The sequence below is a fragment of the Sciurus vulgaris genome (assembly GCF_902686455.1).
Source record: "Sciurus vulgaris genome assembly, chromosome: 11".
Taxonomy (NCBI): Eukaryota; Metazoa; Chordata; class Mammalia; order Rodentia; family Sciuridae; genus Sciurus; species Sciurus vulgaris.
Window position 1 is genome coordinate 62146153 of NC_136472.1, and position 22822 is coordinate 62168974.

At 33.8% G+C, this 22822-nt stretch overlaps 1 protein-coding gene across 1 annotated transcript in view; it reads left to right on the top strand.

The window, feature by feature from the left end:
* Positions 1 to 22822, top strand: part of SBF2 (SET binding factor 2) — a 494106-nt gene that overhangs the window by 227419 nt on the left and 243865 nt on the right. The window contains 2 exon segments of the mRNA XM_079104301.1: positions 20294 to 20416; positions 21541 to 21651. Of these exon segments, the coding sequence (XP_078960427.1) occupies positions 20294 to 20416; positions 21541 to 21651 (234 nt within the window).

Sequence of the window (22822 nt, forward strand, 5' to 3'; positions counted from 1 at the left end):
TTAGCAAATTCAAGAAGATAGAGACACTAGCATGTATTCTATCAGATCATAATGGATTGAAGTTAGAAATAAATGAAAGAGTAAAACACAGAAACTATTCCAACATCTGGAGATTAAACAATATGCTATTATATGATGAATGGATAACAGAAGATATTAGGAAGGAAATTAAAAAATTCTTAGAGGTAAATGAGAACAAAGAAACATCATATCAAAATCTCTGGGACACTATGAAAGCAGTACTTAGAGGGAAATTTATTTCGTGGAGCGCATTTAATAAAAGAAGTAAAACTCAACAAATAAACGACCTAACACTACAGCTCAAAGCCCTAGAAAAGAAGAACAGAACAGCACCAAAAGTAGTAGAAGACAGGAAATAGTTAAACTCAGAGCTGAAATCAATGAAATTGAAACAAAAGAAACAATACAAAAAATTGACAAAATAAATAGTTGGTTCTTCGAAAAAATAAACAAAATTAATAAACCTTTAGCCACACTAACAAAGAGAAGAGAGAAAACCCAAATCACTAAAATTCGGAATGAACAAGGAAATATCACAACAGACAGGATTGAAATACAAAACATAATTAGAAGGTATTTTGAAAATCTATACTCCAACCAAATAGAAAATTTCGAAGGCATCAACAGGTTTCTAGAGACATATGAATTGCCTAAACTGAACGAGGAGGACATAAACAATTTAAATAGACCAATTTCAAGTACTGAAATAGAAGAAGTCATCAAAAGCCTACCAACAAAGAAAAGTCCGGGACCAGATGGGTTCTCAGCCGAGTTCTACAAAACCTTTAAAGAAGAGCTCATTCCAATACTTCTCAAAGTATTCCATAAAATAGAAGAGGAGGGAACCCTCCCAAACTCATTCTATGAAGCCAGTATCACCCTGATACCTAAACCAGACAGAGACACATCAAGGAAAGAAAATTTCAGACCAATATCCTTAATGAACATCGACGCAAAAATTCTCAACAAAATTTTAGCAAATCGCATACAAAAACATATTAAAAGATAGTGCACCATGATCAAGTTGGTTTCATCCCAGGGATGCAAGGTTGGTTCAACATCAGGAAATCAATAAACGTAATTCACCATATTAATAGACTTAAAGTCAAGAATCACATGATTATTTCAATAGATGCAGAAAAAGCATTTGATAAAATACAGCACCCCTTCATGCTCAAAACACTAGAAAAAATAGGGATAGTGGGAACATTCCTTAACATTGTAAAGGCCATTTATGCTAAGCCCATGGCTAATATCATTCTAAATGGTGAAAAACTGAAAGCATTCCCCGTAAAAACTGGAACAAAGTAGGGATGCCCTCTTTCACCACTTCCATTCAATATTTTTCTTGAGACTCTGGCCAGAGAAATTAGACAAACCAAAGAAATTAAAGGGATACGAATTGGAAAAGAAGAACTCAAACTATCCCTGTTCGCTGATAACATGGTTATATATTTAGAGGAACCTGGAAATTCCACCAGAAAACTCTTAGAACTCATAAGTGAATTCAGTGAAGTAGCAGGTTACAAGATCAATGCCCATAAATCCAACGCATTTTTATACATAAGTGATGAATCTTCAGAAAGAGAAATTAGGAAAACTACCCCATTCACAATAGCCTCGAAAAAAATAAAATACTTGGGAATCAGTCTCACAAAAGAGGTGAAAGACTTCTACAATGAGAACTATACAACACTAAAGAAAGAAATTAAAGAACACCTTAGAAGATGGAAAGATCTTCCATGTTCTTGGATAGGAAGAATTAATATTGTCAAAATGGCCATACTACCTAACGTGCTATACTAATTCAATGCAATTCCAATTAAAATCCCAATTGTGTACCTTACAGAAATAGAGCAAGCAATTATGAAATTCATCTGGAAGAATAAGAAACCCAGAATAGCTAAAGCAATCCTTAGCAGGAAGAGTGAAACAGGGGGTATCACAATACCAGATCTTCACTCTACTACAAAGCAATAGTAACAAAAACGGCATGGTATTGGTACCAAAATAGAAAGGTAGATCAATGGTACAGAATAGAGGACACGGACACAAACCCAAATAAATACAATTTTCTCATACTAGACAAAGGGGCCAAAAGTATGCAATGGAGAAAAGATAGCTTCTTCAACAAATGGTGCTGGGAGAATTCGAAATCCATATGCAACAGAATGAGACTAAACCCATATCTCTCACCATGCACGAAACTAAACTCAAAATGGATTAAGGACCTCGGAATCAGACCAGAGACCCTGCAGATTATAGAAGAAAAAGTAGGTCCAAATATTTACCTTGTTGGCTTAGGATCAGACTTCCTCAACAGGACTCCCATAGCACAAGAAATAAAAGCTAGAATCAACCAATGGGATAGATTCAAACTAAAAAGCTTTCTCTCAGCAAAGGAAACTCTCAGCAATGCGAAGAAAGAGCCTACAGAATGGGAGAATATCTTTGCCAATCATACTTCAGATAGAGCACTAATCTCCAGAATCTATAAAGAACTCAAAAAACTTTACTCCAAGAATTCAAATAATCCAGTCGACAAATGGGCTAAGGAAATGAATAGACACTTCACAGAAGAAGATCTACAAGCAATCAACAAACATATGGAAAAATGTTCAACATCTCTAGTAATAAGAGAAATGCAAATCAAAACCACCCTAAGATTCCATCTCACCCCAATTAGAATGGCGATTATCAAGAATACGAGCAACAACAGGTGTTGGGGAGGATGTGGGGAGAAAGGTACACTCATACATTGCTTGTGGGGCTGCAAATTAGTGAGGCCACTCTGGAAAGCAGTGTGGAGATTCCTTAGAAAACTTGGAATGGACCCTCCATTTGACCCAGCTATCCCACTCCTTGGCCTATACCCAAAGGACTTAAAATCAGCATACTACAGAGATACAGGCACATCAATGTTCATAGCTGCTCAATTCACAATATCCAGACTGTGGAACCAACCTAGATGCCCTTCAATTGATGAATGGATAAAGAAACTGTGGTATATATATATACAATGGAATATTACTCAGCCATAAAGAATGATAAAATTATGGCATTTGCAGGCAAATGGAGGAAATTGGAGAATATCATGCTAAGTGAGATAAGCCAATCTCAAAAAGCCAAAGGACGAATGATATCGCTAATAAGTGGAGGATGACACATAATGGGGGGGAGGGAAGGGTTAGTGTTAGGGTTAGAGTTAGGGTTAGGGAGGGGGGAAATTATGGAGGAAGGAAGTACTGTATAGAGGGTAAAGAGGGGTGGGAGGGGTGGGAGGGGTGGGGGGAAGGGAAAAATAACAGAATGAATCACACAAACATTACTCTATGTAAATTTATGATTACACAAATGGTATGCCTTTACGCCATGTACAAACAGAGAAACAACATGTATCCCATTTGTTTACAATAAAAAAAAAATAAAAAATAAAATAATGCATATTTTTTTTTCTTTGTAACTTTTTAAGCATGTACCATAAATTAACAAAGTTGCATACTGGCTTACTGTCCACTCTTCTTCCCTCCAAATAAACCACAGAAATACATAAAGAACATTATCACAGGTATTTGTAATGAAGTTTTAGGAATTCTCGGGCATTTTCCAAACTTTTTATTTAGAAACAGAAAAGTAGCAAGAATTGTGTAAACATTCAAATATCATTTACCCATATTTTCCTATTGTTAATTTTTTGTTCCGTTGATTTGTTGAGATGTTTCTCCATTTTCCTTCCCTTTCTTCTCCCTCCTTCCCTCTCTTTTTCTTTTGTTCTCTCTCCCCCATACAAACACACACACAATTTTTTTCTAAATGATTTGAGAGAAAGTTACATGCACCATATCCCTTAATCCTAAATTCTTTGATATGTATTTTGAAGGAACATAAACAGTACAGTTATGAATCTCAGGAAATTTAACATTGATATAATACTTTAATCTACTATATATATTCCGTTTTTGTCATTTGACCTGATTTTTTTTTTTTTTCCTTTGAGGCTGGGTCTTGCTATGTTGCCAATTCTGGCCTCAAACTCTTGGGTCTAAGTGATCTGCTTACTTCAGTCTCGGAGTAACTAGGATTGTAGTCATGAACTACTATGCCTGACCTCAAAATGTTCCATATAGTCCCCGCCTCTATTTTTTTTTTCGTGAACAAGTCCAATATATCTTATATACAATGCATTTAATTATCATTTCTCTTTGTTTCTTTTCACCTGGAATAATTGCTCAGACTCTGTTTTTTTTATGACATTTTCAAATAATATAATTCCCACCCCCCTTTTTAATAAAATTTTTCTTTTTATTTAGTATTTTCTGATAGCCTCTCAATTAGATTCAGGTTGTGCTTCAATGAGTTAGAATACAGGCTGGGGATGTAGCTCAGTTGATAGAGTGCTTGCCTCGAAAGCACAAGGCCCTGGGTTCAATTCCTAGCACCACCCAAAAAAAAAAAAAAACAAAAAAAACTACACAAGTGTTCCTTCTGTGGGCATCTTTCTAAGGGTACATATTTGGAAGTGCACACTGTGTATCTATATGTCCTTCACTAATGATGTTAATTCTGGTAACCTGGTCAAGTGATTGTTAGTTTTCTCCACTGTATAGTTGCTTTTTTTTTTTTTTTTCTTTTCCTACCTGCAGCTAATAAGCAATCTATAGGAAGACATTGTAGGACCGTGCAAATATCCTGTTACTCATCACGTATACTTTCTAGATTTAGCATTTACTGATGATTCTTGACTATTCCAGTTTTGTATGATGGTTGCAGAATATTTTTCCAACTTCACACTCTACTTTTATCAGTCAGCAGTTGACATTTTAGTATAAGCAAGAACTCTTCCTTCTTGTCTGAGTCAGAAACTTACGAAATCCAATTGTTATGCTTTTTTCTTTTCTTTTCTTCAGTAATGTATAATTCATTAATTGTCCTTAATAGTTGTCATGTATATATTATCCTGTATTGAACAGTGGGTACCTCTCAAGCTAGGCTGGTTCCTTTTTTTTTTTTTGGCAGTGATGGGGATTGAACCTAGGGCCTTTGCTACCAACTGAGCTATATCTCCAGCCCCCTGTATGTTTTTCAGTAAGGCCCCATCTCTTTTTTTAACTTTCTGTCCTAACAGGCTGAACTAGACTCATCTTATTCATTTCCAGCTTTAGTCTTGAAATCATTCATTTCTTCAAGGAGCCTTGGCTCCTGTGAATATGGATTGATAGGGGAAACCAAGATCTGAGTTCTTGTATATTTTGATTGAGTGTTTAAAAAATTATTTTTCTTTTGAGATACATTATTTTCCTACTTGTCATTTTAATGAATAAACATTGTAATTTAATTTTACCTTCAATTTACAAAAGTTTTAAGTTTGGTTCATATGAGTTTTTCCAAGATTCTGAAAATTTAAGTAAGTTGTGAGAATTTTGGCTTCTGGGTAGGTACCAGCCAGAATTGCAAAACCACTTTTCTATGTTGGAAACAGAAAATTAATGTCTTTTGAGTTTGGTCCAATTGAGGGTACAAGCAATGAAGTAGAATTTGGAAAAAAGTAAATAAAAACCCAGAAGATATTCCTTTCTAGGTCATCAGCAAGGTTGTTCTCATTTTTGGCATGAACTATTTAGCTATGTTCTTTTTAAAATATGTGCTTTTCTTTTATTTTGGGGATCATATCATCAGTTCAAATAGATCTTTTAATTCTTGATGTGAATTACTTCATACCACATATATTATGACACATTGTTTGGAAGCTAGAAAGAGAAGGAACTTAGGGATGTACACCATCCAAAGAATAACTGTGCAACTTTAAAAATGTTGGCTCCATTACCTTTTCTAAGATACAGTAATACTGTCAGTAATCATAAGCAAACTGTGGCATCAAACTTTTGATAACATATCTCTAAAATTATTTAACTAGGGAATGTGATAGTAGATTTTTAAAATAGTAGTCAATAATGATAGATTTGGTATGGGCTTTAATGGCTTAGATAAAATATACAATAGACTTAAAATTTGTATCTTTTTAATAGTTCTTTAATGTGTTTCTATAACTATGTTTGAGTCAATGGTAATTATTGCAGTTCTCAGGAAAGATATCTGATATATCAGCACAATTGTCATTAGAAGGAAGTGGGGATGAATGAGTGTACTGTGGGGAGGTAAGAGGAAGAATAAAGGGGGAAGAACATAGAAGGCATAAGATATTGCTTTCTTATCTTAGTGGGCTTGAATTCTAGCTCAGGAGACAAAATTAAAACTAAAGAACAAAAATATCCCAAGTACCATATGCTAAGCATATTCAGTGAAATAGATAATAATTGAATGCTGGGCAACTTGAATAAGTCTTCCAGAGTTTACAAGATTGAGTAGACATTTAAAACATAAGATCTAATTACTTAGAAAAGGGGAAAGAAAAAGGACAATACAGGCAAAAAACTGTGGATAGGAAAAGAGATTTTAGAGCTTATAATAAATGAAAGACTTATCCTATTCTGAATACTATTCTAAAAGTTTTATAACAATTTTATTCTATTTTATTTAATTCACATGTATGTTATTTATTCTCAAAGAACATCATCTGATAGGTTCCTATTATATAGATATGACTAAAAAAACTGTACCCAGGGGACATTCAGTTTAGTAAGTCAAAGAGCTAGACTGTATCTGTCTCTGAAAAACCAAATACTAAAACATATACAGAAAAAGTGTGTCAGTGTGTTATTGATTCAAGAATAAGAACAATTATGGAAAGAGAAAAGGTAGTTGAGAAACACTCGAGGGTGGTATGGGAAATCAGTATCCTACAATGGAAGCTACATTTCAACAGTGTTAAACAGTGAGCATATTTGAAAAAAAAAATTGAAATGTTGATAATATTGTACAATAATTCCAAATGCTTAAGGAATTAACTGGAAACTGAAGGAATAAAAATGGATTTCTAAACTAATCATTAAATTGGAAAACTTGGCACCCTAGAAAGAATCCCATACAAAACATTTAATAGATTTATCTGAAGTATAAACCCAGTAACCACACCCTTTATCAAAGTTAACTGTGCTCATTATAGAAAATTTACAGAGTATGAGGAGAAAAGTAAGAGAAGAGAAAAGAAAATTAATTTGACTAATTTCTTCAAAAGATAAGAATTTTTAAAAAACTAAAATGACTATGTCCTAATCCATCATATGCATATATTTAATCAGGCTCCTAATGGGCAATTGTTTCCCATTTGCCAGTATTATAAATAACTTGTGATCAGTATCTCTTAAAAAAAAAACTTTTGGTTGCCCTCAACAGATTTAGTCAACAATAATCTACCTTATGGAACTAGAAATTAGGAATAGTTAAGTATAGGAATTGAGTTTTCTGATAATATAATCAACATTTTACTTGATTACATCTAGGCATTAGACCTAATTCTTAGACTTATTCAGCAAACAGGGTTTAGGAAAAACTAGTGTAAGTAACATGATTAAGACAGAAAAAAATCGGTAGACTTGTGTATGCTGAATTTATTCTATAGTTTGTTTGATAATTTACAATACATGCAAATATCCACATGGGATTTTCCTTACAGTACAAATGGTGAAGATTATGCTTAGTCCTAAATCCCTTTTAAAAATTGGATTGGACAGTGAACAGGATGTTGACTGTCTCCTTGATCCTCCTCACAGATATGTTTTGTAGGGAAGAACTATCTCTGAATTAATATTACATTCAGACTTGGGAAGGTTGAAGTAAGAACTGTGTGTTGTTATTACTATTTTTTAAACACAAAGATTATTACATTTGAATATAAAGGGGAAAAGTCAAGTTCTTTTTTATTGACAGTTTGACTTAAGAGATTTTTCTCTTAATCATCTTCTTTGAACTAATACCTTATTTCTTGTGTGTGTATGTGTGTAGAAAGAGAAGTAATTTAAATGAGAAGACTCAATTCCTAATGCCAGTTGTGCCTTAAATAAGCTGTGTAACCTTAGAAAGTTATTTCATCTTTTTGGGCATGGTTGCTAATTTATAAAATGACAAGTTTAAAATACCTTCTACTACTATATTTTTTTATTATTCTGTCATATTAATTATATCTCATTTTAAATAAATTATATCTGGTTTTAATGTTCTTCATAGTAGATAGACAAGTCATCTACTGAATAAGGTATGCATTTTAAGATGAATGTACTTTGTAGAATTTATTGCATGATATTTGCTTATAACTAAATGTTTGATTTCTTTATGAAATATTTAAAAAATAAAATACTTGGGAATCAATCTCACAAAAGAGGTGAAAGACCTCTACAATGAGAACTACAGAACACTAAGGAAAGAAATTAAAGAAAACCTTAGAAGATGGAAAGATCTCCCATGTTCTTGGATAGGCAGAATTAATATTGTCAAAATGGCCTTACTGCCAAAAGTGCTATACAGATTTAATGCAATTCCAATTAAAATCCCAATGACGTAATAGAGCAAGCAATTATGAAATTCATCTGGAAGAATAAGAAACCCAGAATAGCTAAAGCAATCCTCAGTAGAAAGAGCGAAGCAGGGGGTATCGCAATACCAGATCTTCAACTCTATTACAAAGCAATAGTAACAAAAAACGGCATGGTATTGGTACCAAAATAGACAGGTAGATCAGTGGTACAGAATAGAGGACAGGGACATAAACCCAAATAAATACCATTTTCTCATACTAGACAAAGGCGCCAAAAATATGCAATGGAGAAAAGATAGCCTCTTCAACAAATGGTGCTAGGAAAATTGAAAAACCATATGCAACAGAATGAAATTAAACCCCTATCTTTCACCCTGCACAAAACTCAACTCAAAATGGATCAAGGACCTTGAAATCAGATCAGAGACCCTGCATCTTATAGAAGAAAAAGTAGGTCCAAATCTTCAACATGTTGGCTTAGGATCAGACTTCCTTAATAGGACTCCCATAGCACAAGAAATAAAAGCAAGAATCAATAAATAGCTTTCTCTCAGCAAAGGAAACTATCAGTAATGTGAAGAGAGAGCCTACAGAGTGGGAGAAAATCTTTGCCACTCATACTTCAGATAGAGCACTAATTTCCAGAATATATAAAGAACTCAAAAAACTCTACACCAAGAATACAAATAACCCAGTCAACAAATGGGCTAAGGAAATGAACAGACACTTCACAGAAGAAGATGTACAAACAATCAACAGATATATGAAAAAATGTTCAACATCTCTAGTAATAAGAAATGCAAATCAAAACCACCCTAAGATTCCATCTCACCCCAATTAGAATGGCTATTATCAAGAACACAAGCAACAACAGGTGTTGGCGAGGATGTGGGGAAAAGGTACACTCATACATTGTTGGTGGGGTTGCAAATTAGTGCAGCCACTCTGGAAAGCAGTATGGAGATTCCTCAGAAAGCTTGGAATGGAACTATTTGACCCAGCTATCCCACTCCTTGGCCTATACCCAGAGGACTTAAAATCAGCATACTACAGAGATACAGCCACATCAATGTTCATAGCTGCTCAATTCACCATAGCCAGATTGTGGAACCAACCTAGGTACCCTTCAATTGATGAATGTATAAAGAAACTGTGGCATATATATACAATGGAATATTACTCAACCATAAAGAATGATAAAATTATGGCATTTGCAGGCAAATGGATGAAATTGGAGAATATCATGCTAAGTGAGATAAGCCAATCTCAAAAAAACCAAAGTATGAATGATCTCACTGATAAGCGGATGATGACATATAATGGGGGGGTGGGAGGGGTTAGCATTAGAGTTAGGGTTAGGTTTAGGGTTGGGTTAGGGAGGGGGGGAAAGAATGGAGGAAGGAAGGACTGCATACAGGGAAAGGAGGGGTGAGTGGGGTGGGGGAGAAGGGGGAAAATGGGAGAATGAATCAAACAACATTGCCCTGTGTAAATTTATGATTACACGAATGGTATGCCTTTACTCCATGTACAGAGAATCAAAATGTATCCCATTTGTTTACAATAAAAAATATATATATGTGACTATGTCATGTTACCTGGTCATTAAGCAAGATTTTGGCCTGTATTCCTCATTAAAGTAAAACTGAAATCTTGGTCTTTGTGACCAGTTTATTATAAATTTCTCCATCAGGAATTCCAAGGAAGTATATTTTATCTAATCAAAAATCTGGTGAATCTTTTTTAAGATCTTACAGCTTATCAAATAATATTAATGTAATGTTTTAGAAAAATTATTTCAGATTTTATTTATTTTATTTTTTACTAATTTTATCAAGTAGCAAAAAGAAACTTTAAAAGAGTTCATTGACTATGGTGGTTCACAAAAATTTATATTCTTAAATTTGTGAGAACCAAATTTTAAGATGATTAACCTTGTTAGAGAATAAACATGAAGCTTATTTGGTTTCCCTTCCTCTTTCAAAAGTTTACACTCATCTCCTTTCCTTGAAATACAAAGATTAGCTTAATAGTATTTCTCATAATTTTTACATTTTAAAGTCATCCTAAATGTTCTTAATTTTAAAAGTAAAGTCAAATACTTTTAAAGTAATTTAATAGTCGGAATATGAGTTGATTGTTTTGGGAATAAATGAGCAGAAACATTTCTCAGTTCCAATGACAGTATTCCCCAATTTATGATGATTAATTCATTAATTCTAACTGTATTAGATATTAATCAGAGTAAAAGATGTTTTAAAGAAAGTATCAGTAAGAATTATTGAAATAAAAGATGCCAAAAATTAAAAGTATAAATAAATTACCATAGTATATCTTTCTGATGTTATAAAATCTGTTGCAAATTAATCTGTTTCATCAACTAATAATGTCAAAATAGGCAAGGATTTTTAGTTCAATTTGTGTTGCATAAAAATTTAGAGTTTGGATTCATATTTTTAAAAGGCACATAATGACTAAAATTAGTAAAACTGTAAGAACTGGTGAGTATATATTGCAATTCAAGCCAGTCACAGTACAAAGCACACTTTTTTTTTTTTTTTAACTTGACCTCTGACTTCCCTAACTGTTGAATTTCTCTTTTTCACTTTGTCATTACTTCAGACTGTTCTGATTGATTTTTTAAGTTCCAATTTAATGCTGTGGGCCTCACTGAATGCCCTTCTCAGAGTTTCTCTGGCATTTTAACTATAAACTCCAATTGTTGCAATATTATTGTGCACCAAAGCTGTTATTTCACCTGTGTTGCTCTTATCATTTAAGCAAGACTAAATTTCCTGAGAGAAGGGGCTGCACCCTTTCCTTCTGTGACACCCACTCTGTGGTCAACCATGTTGTAAAGTTCAGTAAATTAACACATAATAATATATTACTACTTACTTTTTTAAAACTTTAAACTTTTATTGTTAAATAATGCAAATGTAGATATTTTAGAAAATTATTTTTCCCTGGATGCATATATGTTTTATGTGGTACATATCAACTATAATTCCATGACCCAAAGGGATTGGGCCTGAAGTAAAACTTTTCAGACCTTTTTCCCTCCATGTTCAAAGGATAAACAGATTTCATGCAAATTTACATACACATTTCTATATAGGTGATCCTTCTAAAAATTCTGTTTATATATTGATAAATTATCATGCCAGTATATTTATGATTACCTTTAAAATGTTTTTCTGGCATTATTTCTAAAAAATTTCAACTTGCTATCCTATTTTTTTTTACACAATATTTTTCTTTATTTATTTTTATGTGGTGCTGAGGATCCAACCCAGTGCCTTGCACATTTGATGAAAGGGCTCAACCAATGAGCCACAGCCCCAGCCCCTCCTATTTTTATGTAATAGAAAAAGCACTGGTTAAGAAAGGAATGCAGCTCATAGTTTTTGGAACTGTTAACATATGCAAGGTATACATTGCCTCTTGGTTACTCCCTATTTTCTACTTCCATCCCCTTTCCTAATGTAACTTATCTAGTTTTCCTAGTCTCAATAAATGGCATTACTATTGATTCAGGTGTTCAAACAAAAACTTAGAGTTATTCCTTATCCTTACTTTCTTTAATGAGAAAATTCTATCATTCTAGCCATGAGAAAATTATGTCAACTCTACTTCCAAAACAATTTCTCAGACATTTCCTCTCTGTCCCTCCCTGTTAGTACTGTACCATGTATCTAGCCTAAGCTACCAGATAGACTTCTAACCAGGCTTTTTCTGCTTTTGCCTCCTTACAAGCCGTTCTCCATTTAGCATCAAAGTCAATCTTTTAAAGGCAAAATTGAGATCACCCTGCTTCTTAAAATTGTATCAGATTCCCATGATATTTAGGTGGGGCGGGGGGGACCCAAACACCTTACTTTGGTCTCAAGGCCCTAAATAATCTGATCTCTGTGTATCACTCCAACTACTTCTGCTATAGTTTTCCCCCTAGCTACCTAGATTTCATACATCTGACTACTTTTCTGTTTCTTAAACTATAACATGCTCTTTCCTCATATGGGCTTTTTGCATTTGCCTGTTTATCCATCTGAATGTCTGACTAGCTGCTTTGGTTTTTTTTTTTTCCAGATATCATTTCCAGCATCACCTCGGAGAGATTCTCTGATCTTCTGAGCTTCATTATTTCTCTCCCACCTCTCTTTTCTTCTTTTTCATCTTCGTATAAGATACACAAACAAATTACTTTGTTTGTGTACTTGTCTTTTCATTGGGTGTGCCCCACCAGAATGTTCTGTTGCTGCTGTGATTGTTTGTTTGTACTAGGGATTGAACCCAGAGGCACTTTACCACCAAGCCACATCCCTAGCCATTTTATTTTTTTATCTTTCATTTTTAAATTTTGAGACAGGGTCTCACTAAATTGCTTAAGCTCTTGCTTAGTTGCTGAGGCTGGCCTGGAACTTGTGATCCTCCTGCCTCGGCTTCCAGTTTTGCTGAGATTACAGGCATGTGCTACCACACCCTGTATTCTTTAAAATTTTAAGACTGTCTCTAAATGTCTTTCTTTACCTATTCAGGTTTCAGAAAAGACCCAAACATTGAATTTTGTTTTTTTTTTGTTTGTTTGTTTGTTTGTTTTTCCTCTTAACGATTCTCCTTTAGGGGCATAGACCTGGGTCACTTGTTCTATGAAATAGCCAATATTCTGGATTTGGCTGATATTTGCCTTTAACTTGCACCTCTAATCCCCCTAGTTATTACAAAATAGTAATGGGATCTAAAATCTTTATTAGATTCAGATTTGATTTTTTTATAGCTGGAATACTTCAAAGATTGTGCTGTGCTTCCTATTATATTACATCAAGAGGAACATAATTTCTGGCTGTTCTGCTTTTATTGGTGGCTAAGATTAATTAATGGGTCTGTTGTAGTGCCAGCCTGATATTAATGATTTTAATATGTATTGATCATTTCCTGTATCCATTAGCTCATCAGAAATTATAAAAAGATAATTTCATAATTATATTATTCCTTCTGCATTTATTAATAGAAATTCATCTATGAAATAGAACTCTCTCTCATTAACCACAGTTTTATAGAAAAGACAATAAACTTGTTCACTTATTCTAAAACTCTCAGAATAGTAGATTAGTGTCCTAGCAGTCTTCAACAGTGACTGTTTAAAATTACCAATTTGAATATTTGATGTCTTATACATTTGATGAGTTTCTGTCAGCTGTGGTGCTTATTCATTTCAATGGTGTCTTTCTTTGGCAGATTGTTAACTTTTTGGCTTGAGATGAACACTGTAGAACTTATTTTGTACGTTTTCTGACACAGATATGGAATGTAATTTCTCTAAAAAGTCCTGGTTTTATTTACTAAGAAACAGTATTTAATAAAGTTTGGATTGTATAAATGAATTAACTATTCTCATTGTCCTTTATATTCTCATATTAGTGCAATGTAGTGATTCAAAAAACATCATCCCTGGATTAACTTCAGTATCACCAAGGAGCTTCTTAGAATAAATTCTCATCTCAGACCCTACCTCCGACTTACCGCATGAGAAATTGTGGGTGAAACCCAGAAATCAGTTTTTAGAATCCTCCCCTGATCTTGTTACACGCTAAAGTTTGAGAACCACTGGTCAAGAGTTGAAGTTCCTCTAGAGAATATTATTCTAAGCAAAATAAGCCAATCCCAAAGAACCAGAGACCAAATGTTTTCTCTGATATGTGGATGCTAATTCACAATAGGGGGCAGGGATAGAGGTATTTTGGACAGAGGGGAGTGAAGGGAGGAGAATGGACAGGGGGGTAGGAATGATAGTAGAATGAATCAGACATTATTACTCTATGTACATATATGATTATATGACCTGTGTAACTCTACATATTGTAGAACCAGACAAATGAGAAGTTATACTCCATTTATGTATGATATGTCAAAAAGCATTCTACTGTCACGTGTAACTAATTAGAACAAATAAAAAAATATTTTGAAAAAGAGTAGATGTTCCTAACTTGTCTGGTGAGAATGGAGAACAGGCATGCCAACATAACTTCTTAGGGCAGGTGCATAGTTCCCTGGCTTGTAGTACCTTGTCTTTTCAAATCTTGCCTTACTTTGTGCAATATGAGAATTAGTAGAAGTGGGACAGTCTATTTCTAAAACAAGCATTGTATATGCCTGTGCTCATAGGGTATAGAACATATGAACATATACATACTTGTTTCACACATTTTGTATACTGGACTAGTGTAAGACAGCCTTTTCCAGTATGTGTTCCAGGGGGCAATGTCTGGAATAAAGAGGAAAAATACTATATGTTATTTTCTGACACAGATATGGAATGTAATTACACAAATTATATTTGCATATCATAGTCTAAGAAATCCTGTAGTAAAAAAAACTTTTTTTATAAAACTATGTTGACCTTATTATTTCCAAAATTTGGGGGATAAGTAATGTCTATCAGTTTCCAGGAGAAAACACTTTGGAAAATACTGCCTTGTAAGTATTAAAAACACCATCACCAGCAGCAAAAGCAACTTATGGACTATGTGCCACTAACATAGAAAACTTTATGGGTGAATAAAAAATTGCCCTATAATTGAATTTGTCCTGCCTTCTAACTACTGTATAGCCCAGGTGCTATGCTCTTGAAGGTGCATATCTGTAGTATATTTTCTTTTCTAGAGGTAAACTCAAGTTTGAACTAAAAGCTAGTGGCTTGATTTATCTGAAGACTTGTTAATCTAAAACTTATATTCTTTATGAAATCTTTATTTTGTAGACCAATGCAAAGATAAACCACATTTTCTCATGTGACCATGGTAATGTGATTGAAAGATTAGTTGGCAAGAAATGATGGAGCTTTTCCAGGGGAATTTTAGACCATCAAGAATTTTGTAACTACTGAAACTCCTTTATTTCCAATTCTGGAAAATTTAAAAGTCCTTAAATTGTTTTACTGAGGCAACTCTCCATAATGGTACACTGTAATAAATTATATTTCAAAAAGGAAATTTAGAACTGAATTTTTTTTAATTTCAGAATTCCTTTTGTCCTTTTCTCAAAAACTAAATGTTTAATGAAATGTTATAGGAAGATTTTTAGTATGAAAAGGTAATTGTTGAAATTGAATATAATATAGAAGATGTTGGGTGCAACAATTCTTGTGAGAATAGAAGGGACAGGACTTGGTAGCTGGTTTAAGGTAAAAATCAAGCATTAGAATGCAGTGATCATGAGGTTGAAGTGTTCAACCTGAATGATAGATAAGATAAACTTCTTAAAGCTAGTGCCTGTCTGGTAGAAAAAAATCATCACATAAAATCACCCTCTAGTACTTTTTAGCTTTTTATTTCAAATATGTTTGAAAGTAACAGCATTTTGGGGGCAGAGCAATATGGTGTGTACTCATTTAGCTCATATTATTGGAAGCACTAGGACTATCAACTATACCTAAATGAACTACACAGAAGCTGAGAATGTCACTAGCAGTTGTAGTTCATTGTAATAATTGATAGACAAAGACACTACGAATGAGCAAGATGTTGCATGTAGTTATATTTGGATAAGAGATCAAATGACCTGTAAATCAACATGAGATAGTTCAGTAAACAGCATGTAAATTTGTACCTTAATTTGGGCCTACTAAAAGCCAAGAATAATCTTAGAAGAAGGCTTTATAAATATTGTTCAACTAGATAATATATGTAAAAATGGTTTATTCTATAAAATATTAAATTTCAAAGCATTATCTTAACATTTCTTAAATTCATAGACTGTGGTTTGAATTTCCTGCTTATTTTTAAGTTTCTCACATATTTTCAATGTGAAAATCTGCCATTGTAAAACATATATCAAATTAAGCCAGTATCATTATGTACCACAACTGTAGAAGTGGCAGTAGTACCCTTATATGATAAATCCTTTCTGGAAAATTTTGATGTGAAACATCACCTTATCATCCGCTGGAACAAACTATTTTATCTAACAACTTTTGGGGTTGTTTCTTTTATCACAACACTATGATTTTGCTTTGAAAAGTAGGAGCATGAATTTTTCTCTTAAACTTGAGATACTATATTCTTGTAGGAGAGTTATTAGAAATAAAAATAACATTTTAGGATTTACAAGTGAAAATCAACATCTGTAATAAAAAGTAATATAAAAGTGAAATTGTTTTTAGTTAACACTGAGTTACTATGTATTGAACCTTTTTCCTTTCTTGTTAATAACTATTCCTTTTAGTGGAATGTTTAAAGAGCAGGTTTAAGAAATGTCAAATAGGGGAGGGAGTGGGGAAAGGAAAGGTGGCGGAATGAGACAAACATCATTACCTTGTGTACATGTACGATTACACAAATGGTGTGACTCTACGTTGTGTACAACCAGAGAAATGAACAGTTGGTACATCATTTGTGTAAAATTTTAAAAAAATTAAAGAAATGACAAATGCATTCTATTTTATGTTTTGGTCAAAGTAGACTAATGGTTATTCATTTGAAATGTTTATCTACTCTTCGGGCTGTCTTTTAATGGTACTCTAGGGCATTTATCAGTCTCATAAAAATGTGGGTAGATTTTTCTCTTCCAGGAATTTCAGTCATCCTTTTGTCATGTTGAGTTCGTTAGTAATCCATGAAGAATATGATTCATTAAGTGTGGAAATCTTTGGTTAATTCATATTCAGCACATTTTAATTATTTCTAAGGATTCCAGAAAACAACCAACCTAATTTTAGTTTTTGCCTTGTAACAAATGAACATCTTTCAAGAGCAAATGGATCTTAAATTTCTCTTCAGATATGTACATTCCTTGGACAGTGAAGTCTTGGTCATGTTGTACTCTAATCAAACTAAACAGATTCTAAAGGAAATTGAAAGTATAGTTCTTGACTTCAATGAGTAAAGAGGCCCTTGGTAAAATACCCAGAGAAACATCCCAAGAAAATTATTCCTACATTTATGCACTGAACAAATAGTAAGTATCAACTGTGTACCCAACTGCTATTTTAGAAAGTAGGAAGTCACTATTGAACAAAACAGACAGAAGTCCTATCTTTTAGGGAACACATTCTAGTGGGGGAAACAGACAAACCAAAGCCCAAGATAAATAAAATGGATAATATGTTGGTTAGTGATAAGTACCATGGAGAAAAATAAAGAAGGAAAATGGTCTACTAGAGTGGTAGGGCATTGCATTTTCCAGTAGATTGGTCAGTATCAGAGCAGGACATGTTTCGATGAAGGAGATGAGGGACATAGTCATTGGGATATCTGTGAAAAGAGTATTCAGGCAAAGAACAAGCAAGTCCAAAAACATGTAGATGAGTGCATACCTGGTGTGTTTGAAGGCAGCAAGGAAACAGAGTTAAAGAAGAATAAAGGAAATGAAGGAAAGCTGTTGCAATAATCCAGGCAAAAGATAACGGTGGCTCCCAGTATTGTGGCAGCAATGGAGGTGGTGAGAAATCAGGATTTCTTGACATTTGGATGTGGTCTATGAAAGAGAGAAATCAGGACTTTGTTTGCCTAGTAAAAAAATGAAATTGCCATTAATTCATACAGACAGTGCAACTTCAACCATAGATTGAAGCTATGTTTTGCATATGTTTGTGATGTCTATTAGTCATTGACTGGAGATGTCAAGCAGGCAGCTGGATATAGCATTCTGTGGCACTTGGGGGAAAGGTTGGCAGAAGAAATATGTGTAAGCAAGTCTGATATATTGGTGAACCATGCTGAAAAGTAAGAGAAAGAAAAAATTTAGGAAAGAAAGGCTTCAGGGAGGAAAGTAAGCTTTCAGATGGGCCACTGATTGGTCTAAATGAATGAAAAAGAAATTTGGTTTAGGGAAAATGTTCTAGAATCTTAGAACATCTAGTACTAAATTTGAATCCCTCTTTGCCTTGCCCCTTATGTTTCATAAAACTTTCAGTGTCAGAGTATTATTGAACAGTAGGTACACAGCAAATATTTGTTGACTCAAAAATGAGAGTAATATTTTCCCAAGTTTATTGATCAGTATTTACTCATTGAAACTGAAGGGAATTTTTTTGTTTATTGATGGATTTTTGTTTTTCAGTACTGGACAATGAACCCAGGGCTTTTTGTGCAAGGGAGGTAAACATGCCAACCACTGAACTACATTCCCATCTGGAAACAGATTTGTTGTTGTTGTTATTGTTTAATTGTTGTTTAAGACTTTCTTTTTAAATGAGTTAAAATCTACCTGTGATTTACCATTTTAGCCATTTATAAACATGCATTTCTATTGCATTAAGTACATTCTGAAACTTATTTTGTGCATAAACAGATTCTTTCTTCTCAAAATATTAATATTGTTGCTTATGTGCAAAAGCAGTTTAGAGTTGATTGCTCTTTACTTCCAAGAGAATTGAACATTGTATAATTCAGGGTCAACTTGAAAAATAAAAGTGAAATTGAGTGCCTTAGTCCTAAAACAGGTTTTTTTCTTCTCTTGAAAACTGACTTCCTTTTTATGCGAAAGTCATTTTTAATTGTTTGGGTACTACTAAAAATAATTTCAGTATGCCATATTCAACTTTGACCACTGACATTTGATAAAGGAAATGCTGAAAAGTCATTGCACACACCTATAGTCCCAGCTACTTGGGAGGCTGAGGTAGGAGAAGAAAGAAAGCCGGGGGTGGGGGGGGGGGGTGGAGGGAAGAGAGGGAGGGAAGAAGAGGGGGAGGGGGAGGAAGGAAGAAAAGAAAGAAAAAGAAAAGGAGGGAGGGGGGAGGATAAAATGCTCAGGGTTGGGGTGGAATATGTATCTGGAGCTTTTTCAAAAATGAAATAACTGTCCCTTCACAATTTCTTTGTAAATTATATTTTGTAATTAATTTTAGATTTTTATAAATTATTTGGAAGGTGTGTACACATCTATCTTTTGTGAATAATGAACTTAGAAGAAGATCTACAAACAATCAACAAACATATGGAAAAATGTTCAACATATCTAGTAATAAGAAGAAATGCAAAATCAAAAGCCACACTAAGATTCCATCTCACCCCAATTAGAATGGTGATTATCAAGAATACAAGCAACAACAGGTGTTGGCGAGGATGTGGGGAAAAAGGTACACTCATAACATTGCTGGGGTGGGGCTGCAAATTAGTGCAGCCACTCTGGAAAGCAGTGTCGGAGGATTCCTTAGAAAGCTTGGAATGGAACCACCAATTTGACCCAGCTATCCCACTCCTTGGCCTATACCCAAAGGACTTAAAATCAGCATACTACAGAGATACAGCCCCATCAGGTTCATAGCGTGCTACATTCACAATAGGCCAGACTATGGAACCAACCTAGATCCCTTCAATTGATGAATGGAAAAGAAACTGTAATATATATATATATATAGTTGTGTGTGTGTGGTGTGTGTACACACACAATGGAATAGTTACTCAGCCATAAAGAATGATAAAATTATGGCATTTGCAGGCAAATGGATGAAATTGGAGAATATGCTAAGTGAGATAAGCCAATCTCAAAAAAAACAAAGGATGAATGATCTCGCTGATAAGTGGATGATGACACATAATGGGGGATGGGAGGGGTTAGGGTTAGAGTTAGGGTTAGGGAGGGGGGCAAGAATGGAGGAAGGAAGGACTGTATAGGGGGAAAAGAGGGGTGGGAGGGGTGGGAGGGGTGGGGGGAAGGGAAAAAATAACAGAATGAATCAAACAACATTACCCTATGTAAATTTACGATTACACAAATGGTATGCCTTTACACCATGTACAAACAGAGAAACAACATGTATCCCACTTGTTTACAATAAAAAAAAAATAATGAACTTAGGAAATTCTGTTGATTATCTATCTGTGTTGCTTTTTTTAGGGAACAAAGAAGGAAGAGATTGAAGGTGAAGAGGAAGTGTCTGGTTTAATTCAACCTGCAGAAGTGTTTGCTCCCAAAAGCCTGGTGTTGGTATCCAGATTAGATTATCCAGAAATTTTTAGGGTAAAGAACACCTAATTATTGTTATTGATTTGTATCATTGAGTAAATTTGTTTTGAATAAACCATGGCAATAAGTTCTTTTATCAAAATACTGTTAGTTTGATTTAGTGATTCATCAATAAAATATAGAGTAAGCAGAATAAATAAATTCATGTTGGATAGAAGGAATACCTGAGTATTCTAAGGATGTAGTGTTTGTTTTAAAACAGTTTCCACATTAATCAAAACCAAATTGTAGAAATCCTAAAGAAATAAAATACATTAATAATTTAACAACCTTGTATATGTTCATTAAGTTTATGAGAAGTTGAGTTGACATAAATAAAATTACTTGAGATTTGTTAATTCTGATCATACCGCCAGTGCATCTTTAAAATATTGTTTCCAGAATTTTTACTCAGAATTTTCAAATGTAAGAAAAAATTTTAATCTTTAATAAATATGTACAGTAATATGTAACTTAAAAAACTCTTCCAGAAAGTGAGATTATATATTCTATAAAAATTAACTTAGTGTTAAGGTTTCAGTGACAATGAATAACTCCTAATTTGTGACTAATTTTTCAGTCACACATTTTAGTAAACTGAAAGAGTCATAAAGATTGCATTTTATCTTTCATTTTACCACCTACCTTCTGCCGAACTCAAAGTATCAGTTAGTATCTTGGCTATTTTGCTACCCTTTGTTGTAATTAACATATTTAATTTTCTGGTGCATAAATGTTCTGGATTTATAATAAACACAAAACAAGATAAAATCTCTAAATTTTTACTTGAAATTTGGAGTTTCACAAAGTAAGTTGAAACAACATGATAAAACAGTATGGCAAAAACAGTGTTAGCCCTGCAAATTATCTAGAAGAGTTATCTGAATATAGATAAGACACTTGTTTTTTAAATTGGGGCTTTCTGCTTTCTATAAACTCATGCCAGAAGCTCATTTGTAGGTTCTGGTCCTAGAGGAAAATTTAATAAACTTTAATAACATTTGCTGCTTAAAATTTATTTCATGTTCATTGTAGAATATACCTTACTTGGTTTAAAGAGAAATTTCCGTCGAAGCTAATGTCACGACTATTTTTAGAATTTTTTGCATGATGTAACTACATGTGTCTTTCCTTTGCAGGCTTGCCTGGGTTTGATCTATACTGTATATGTGGATAGTCTGAATGTCTCCTTGGAAAGTCTTATTGCAAACCTTTGTGCCTGCCTTGTCCCAGCGGCTGGAGGGTCTCAGGTAAATAGAATAGAAGGGAGATGGAGACTGTTCCTTTTCCCCTCCAGTTAATTTATGAAGAAAGGGAAAGAAAGAATTCTTTAAATGTTTTTGTTTTAAAGAGCATCCTACTTTAGTTAAGCATTGTCCCTATGGTCTGCCTCTTAGACACTCAAGATTCCTTTCTTTTCTTAGGCCATGAGGTTAATTTTAACACAAGATTCACCTTTCACATAGCATAATTATAAGTCATATTTTGTGTAACTTGAACTCTAGTTTATATTTTTGGGGGCATATGCTTTTCAGACTGAACTTTTAAATGTGCTCTTTCTACCTTTCTTACTCTTGTGTATAACTCATTAACTTAATGTTTAAGTGACAGTCTTTGTAATATTATAACTCCTTTAATCTGTGTATCTTGATTTTTTTCTGTGTCTCTGAAGTAGAAAAATTAGAATTTTAGCAGCTATGATTTATTGTATTGTGTTGGAATATACCTTTTTTTTTTTTTTTTTTTTTTTTTTTTTTTTGGGCAGAGGGTACTGGGACTTGAACCTAGGTGCTTAATCACTGAATCAATCCCCAACTCTTTGTTTATTTTGAGACAGGGTCTCCTAAATTGCTCAGGAACCTTGCTATGTTACTGAGGCTGGCTTTGAACCTACAATCCTCCCGCCTTAGCCTCCTGAGCCTCTGGGATTATAGGCATGCACCACCAAGCCCAGCAACAACCATACTTTTCAAAGAATAAACCTTGGGTTGTGAAATGTAGCTCAGTGGTAGTGTGTGTGTTGAGCATACATGAGGCCCTGGGTTCAATCCCCAGAATCCAAACAAAAAGAACAGACTCTTTTCCTTTAACCCTAAGAATGATTCATTGATCATTTGTTTTTTGTTTCTGCTTATATATTATTGTGAAAACCTGCTAAAAATCACATTGTTTGTGCTTAATCTGATTAAGATGTTATGTATAGAGAAATTGGAATCCTGTTTCCTTGCCCTCTGACTTTAATTGTCCTCTGTCTTTCCCTGATGTTTTTTGTCTTAAATCGTTACCCTCTCCCCCACACCCTCCTACTCTCTTCTTCATCTCTGTTATAAGGGCAAATATTAAATGTGAATTTGGTCACAAATGAGCCTAAACTTTAAAGAAGCAGAAATGTCTTATGTGTCTTAATTAAAGTTGACTTTA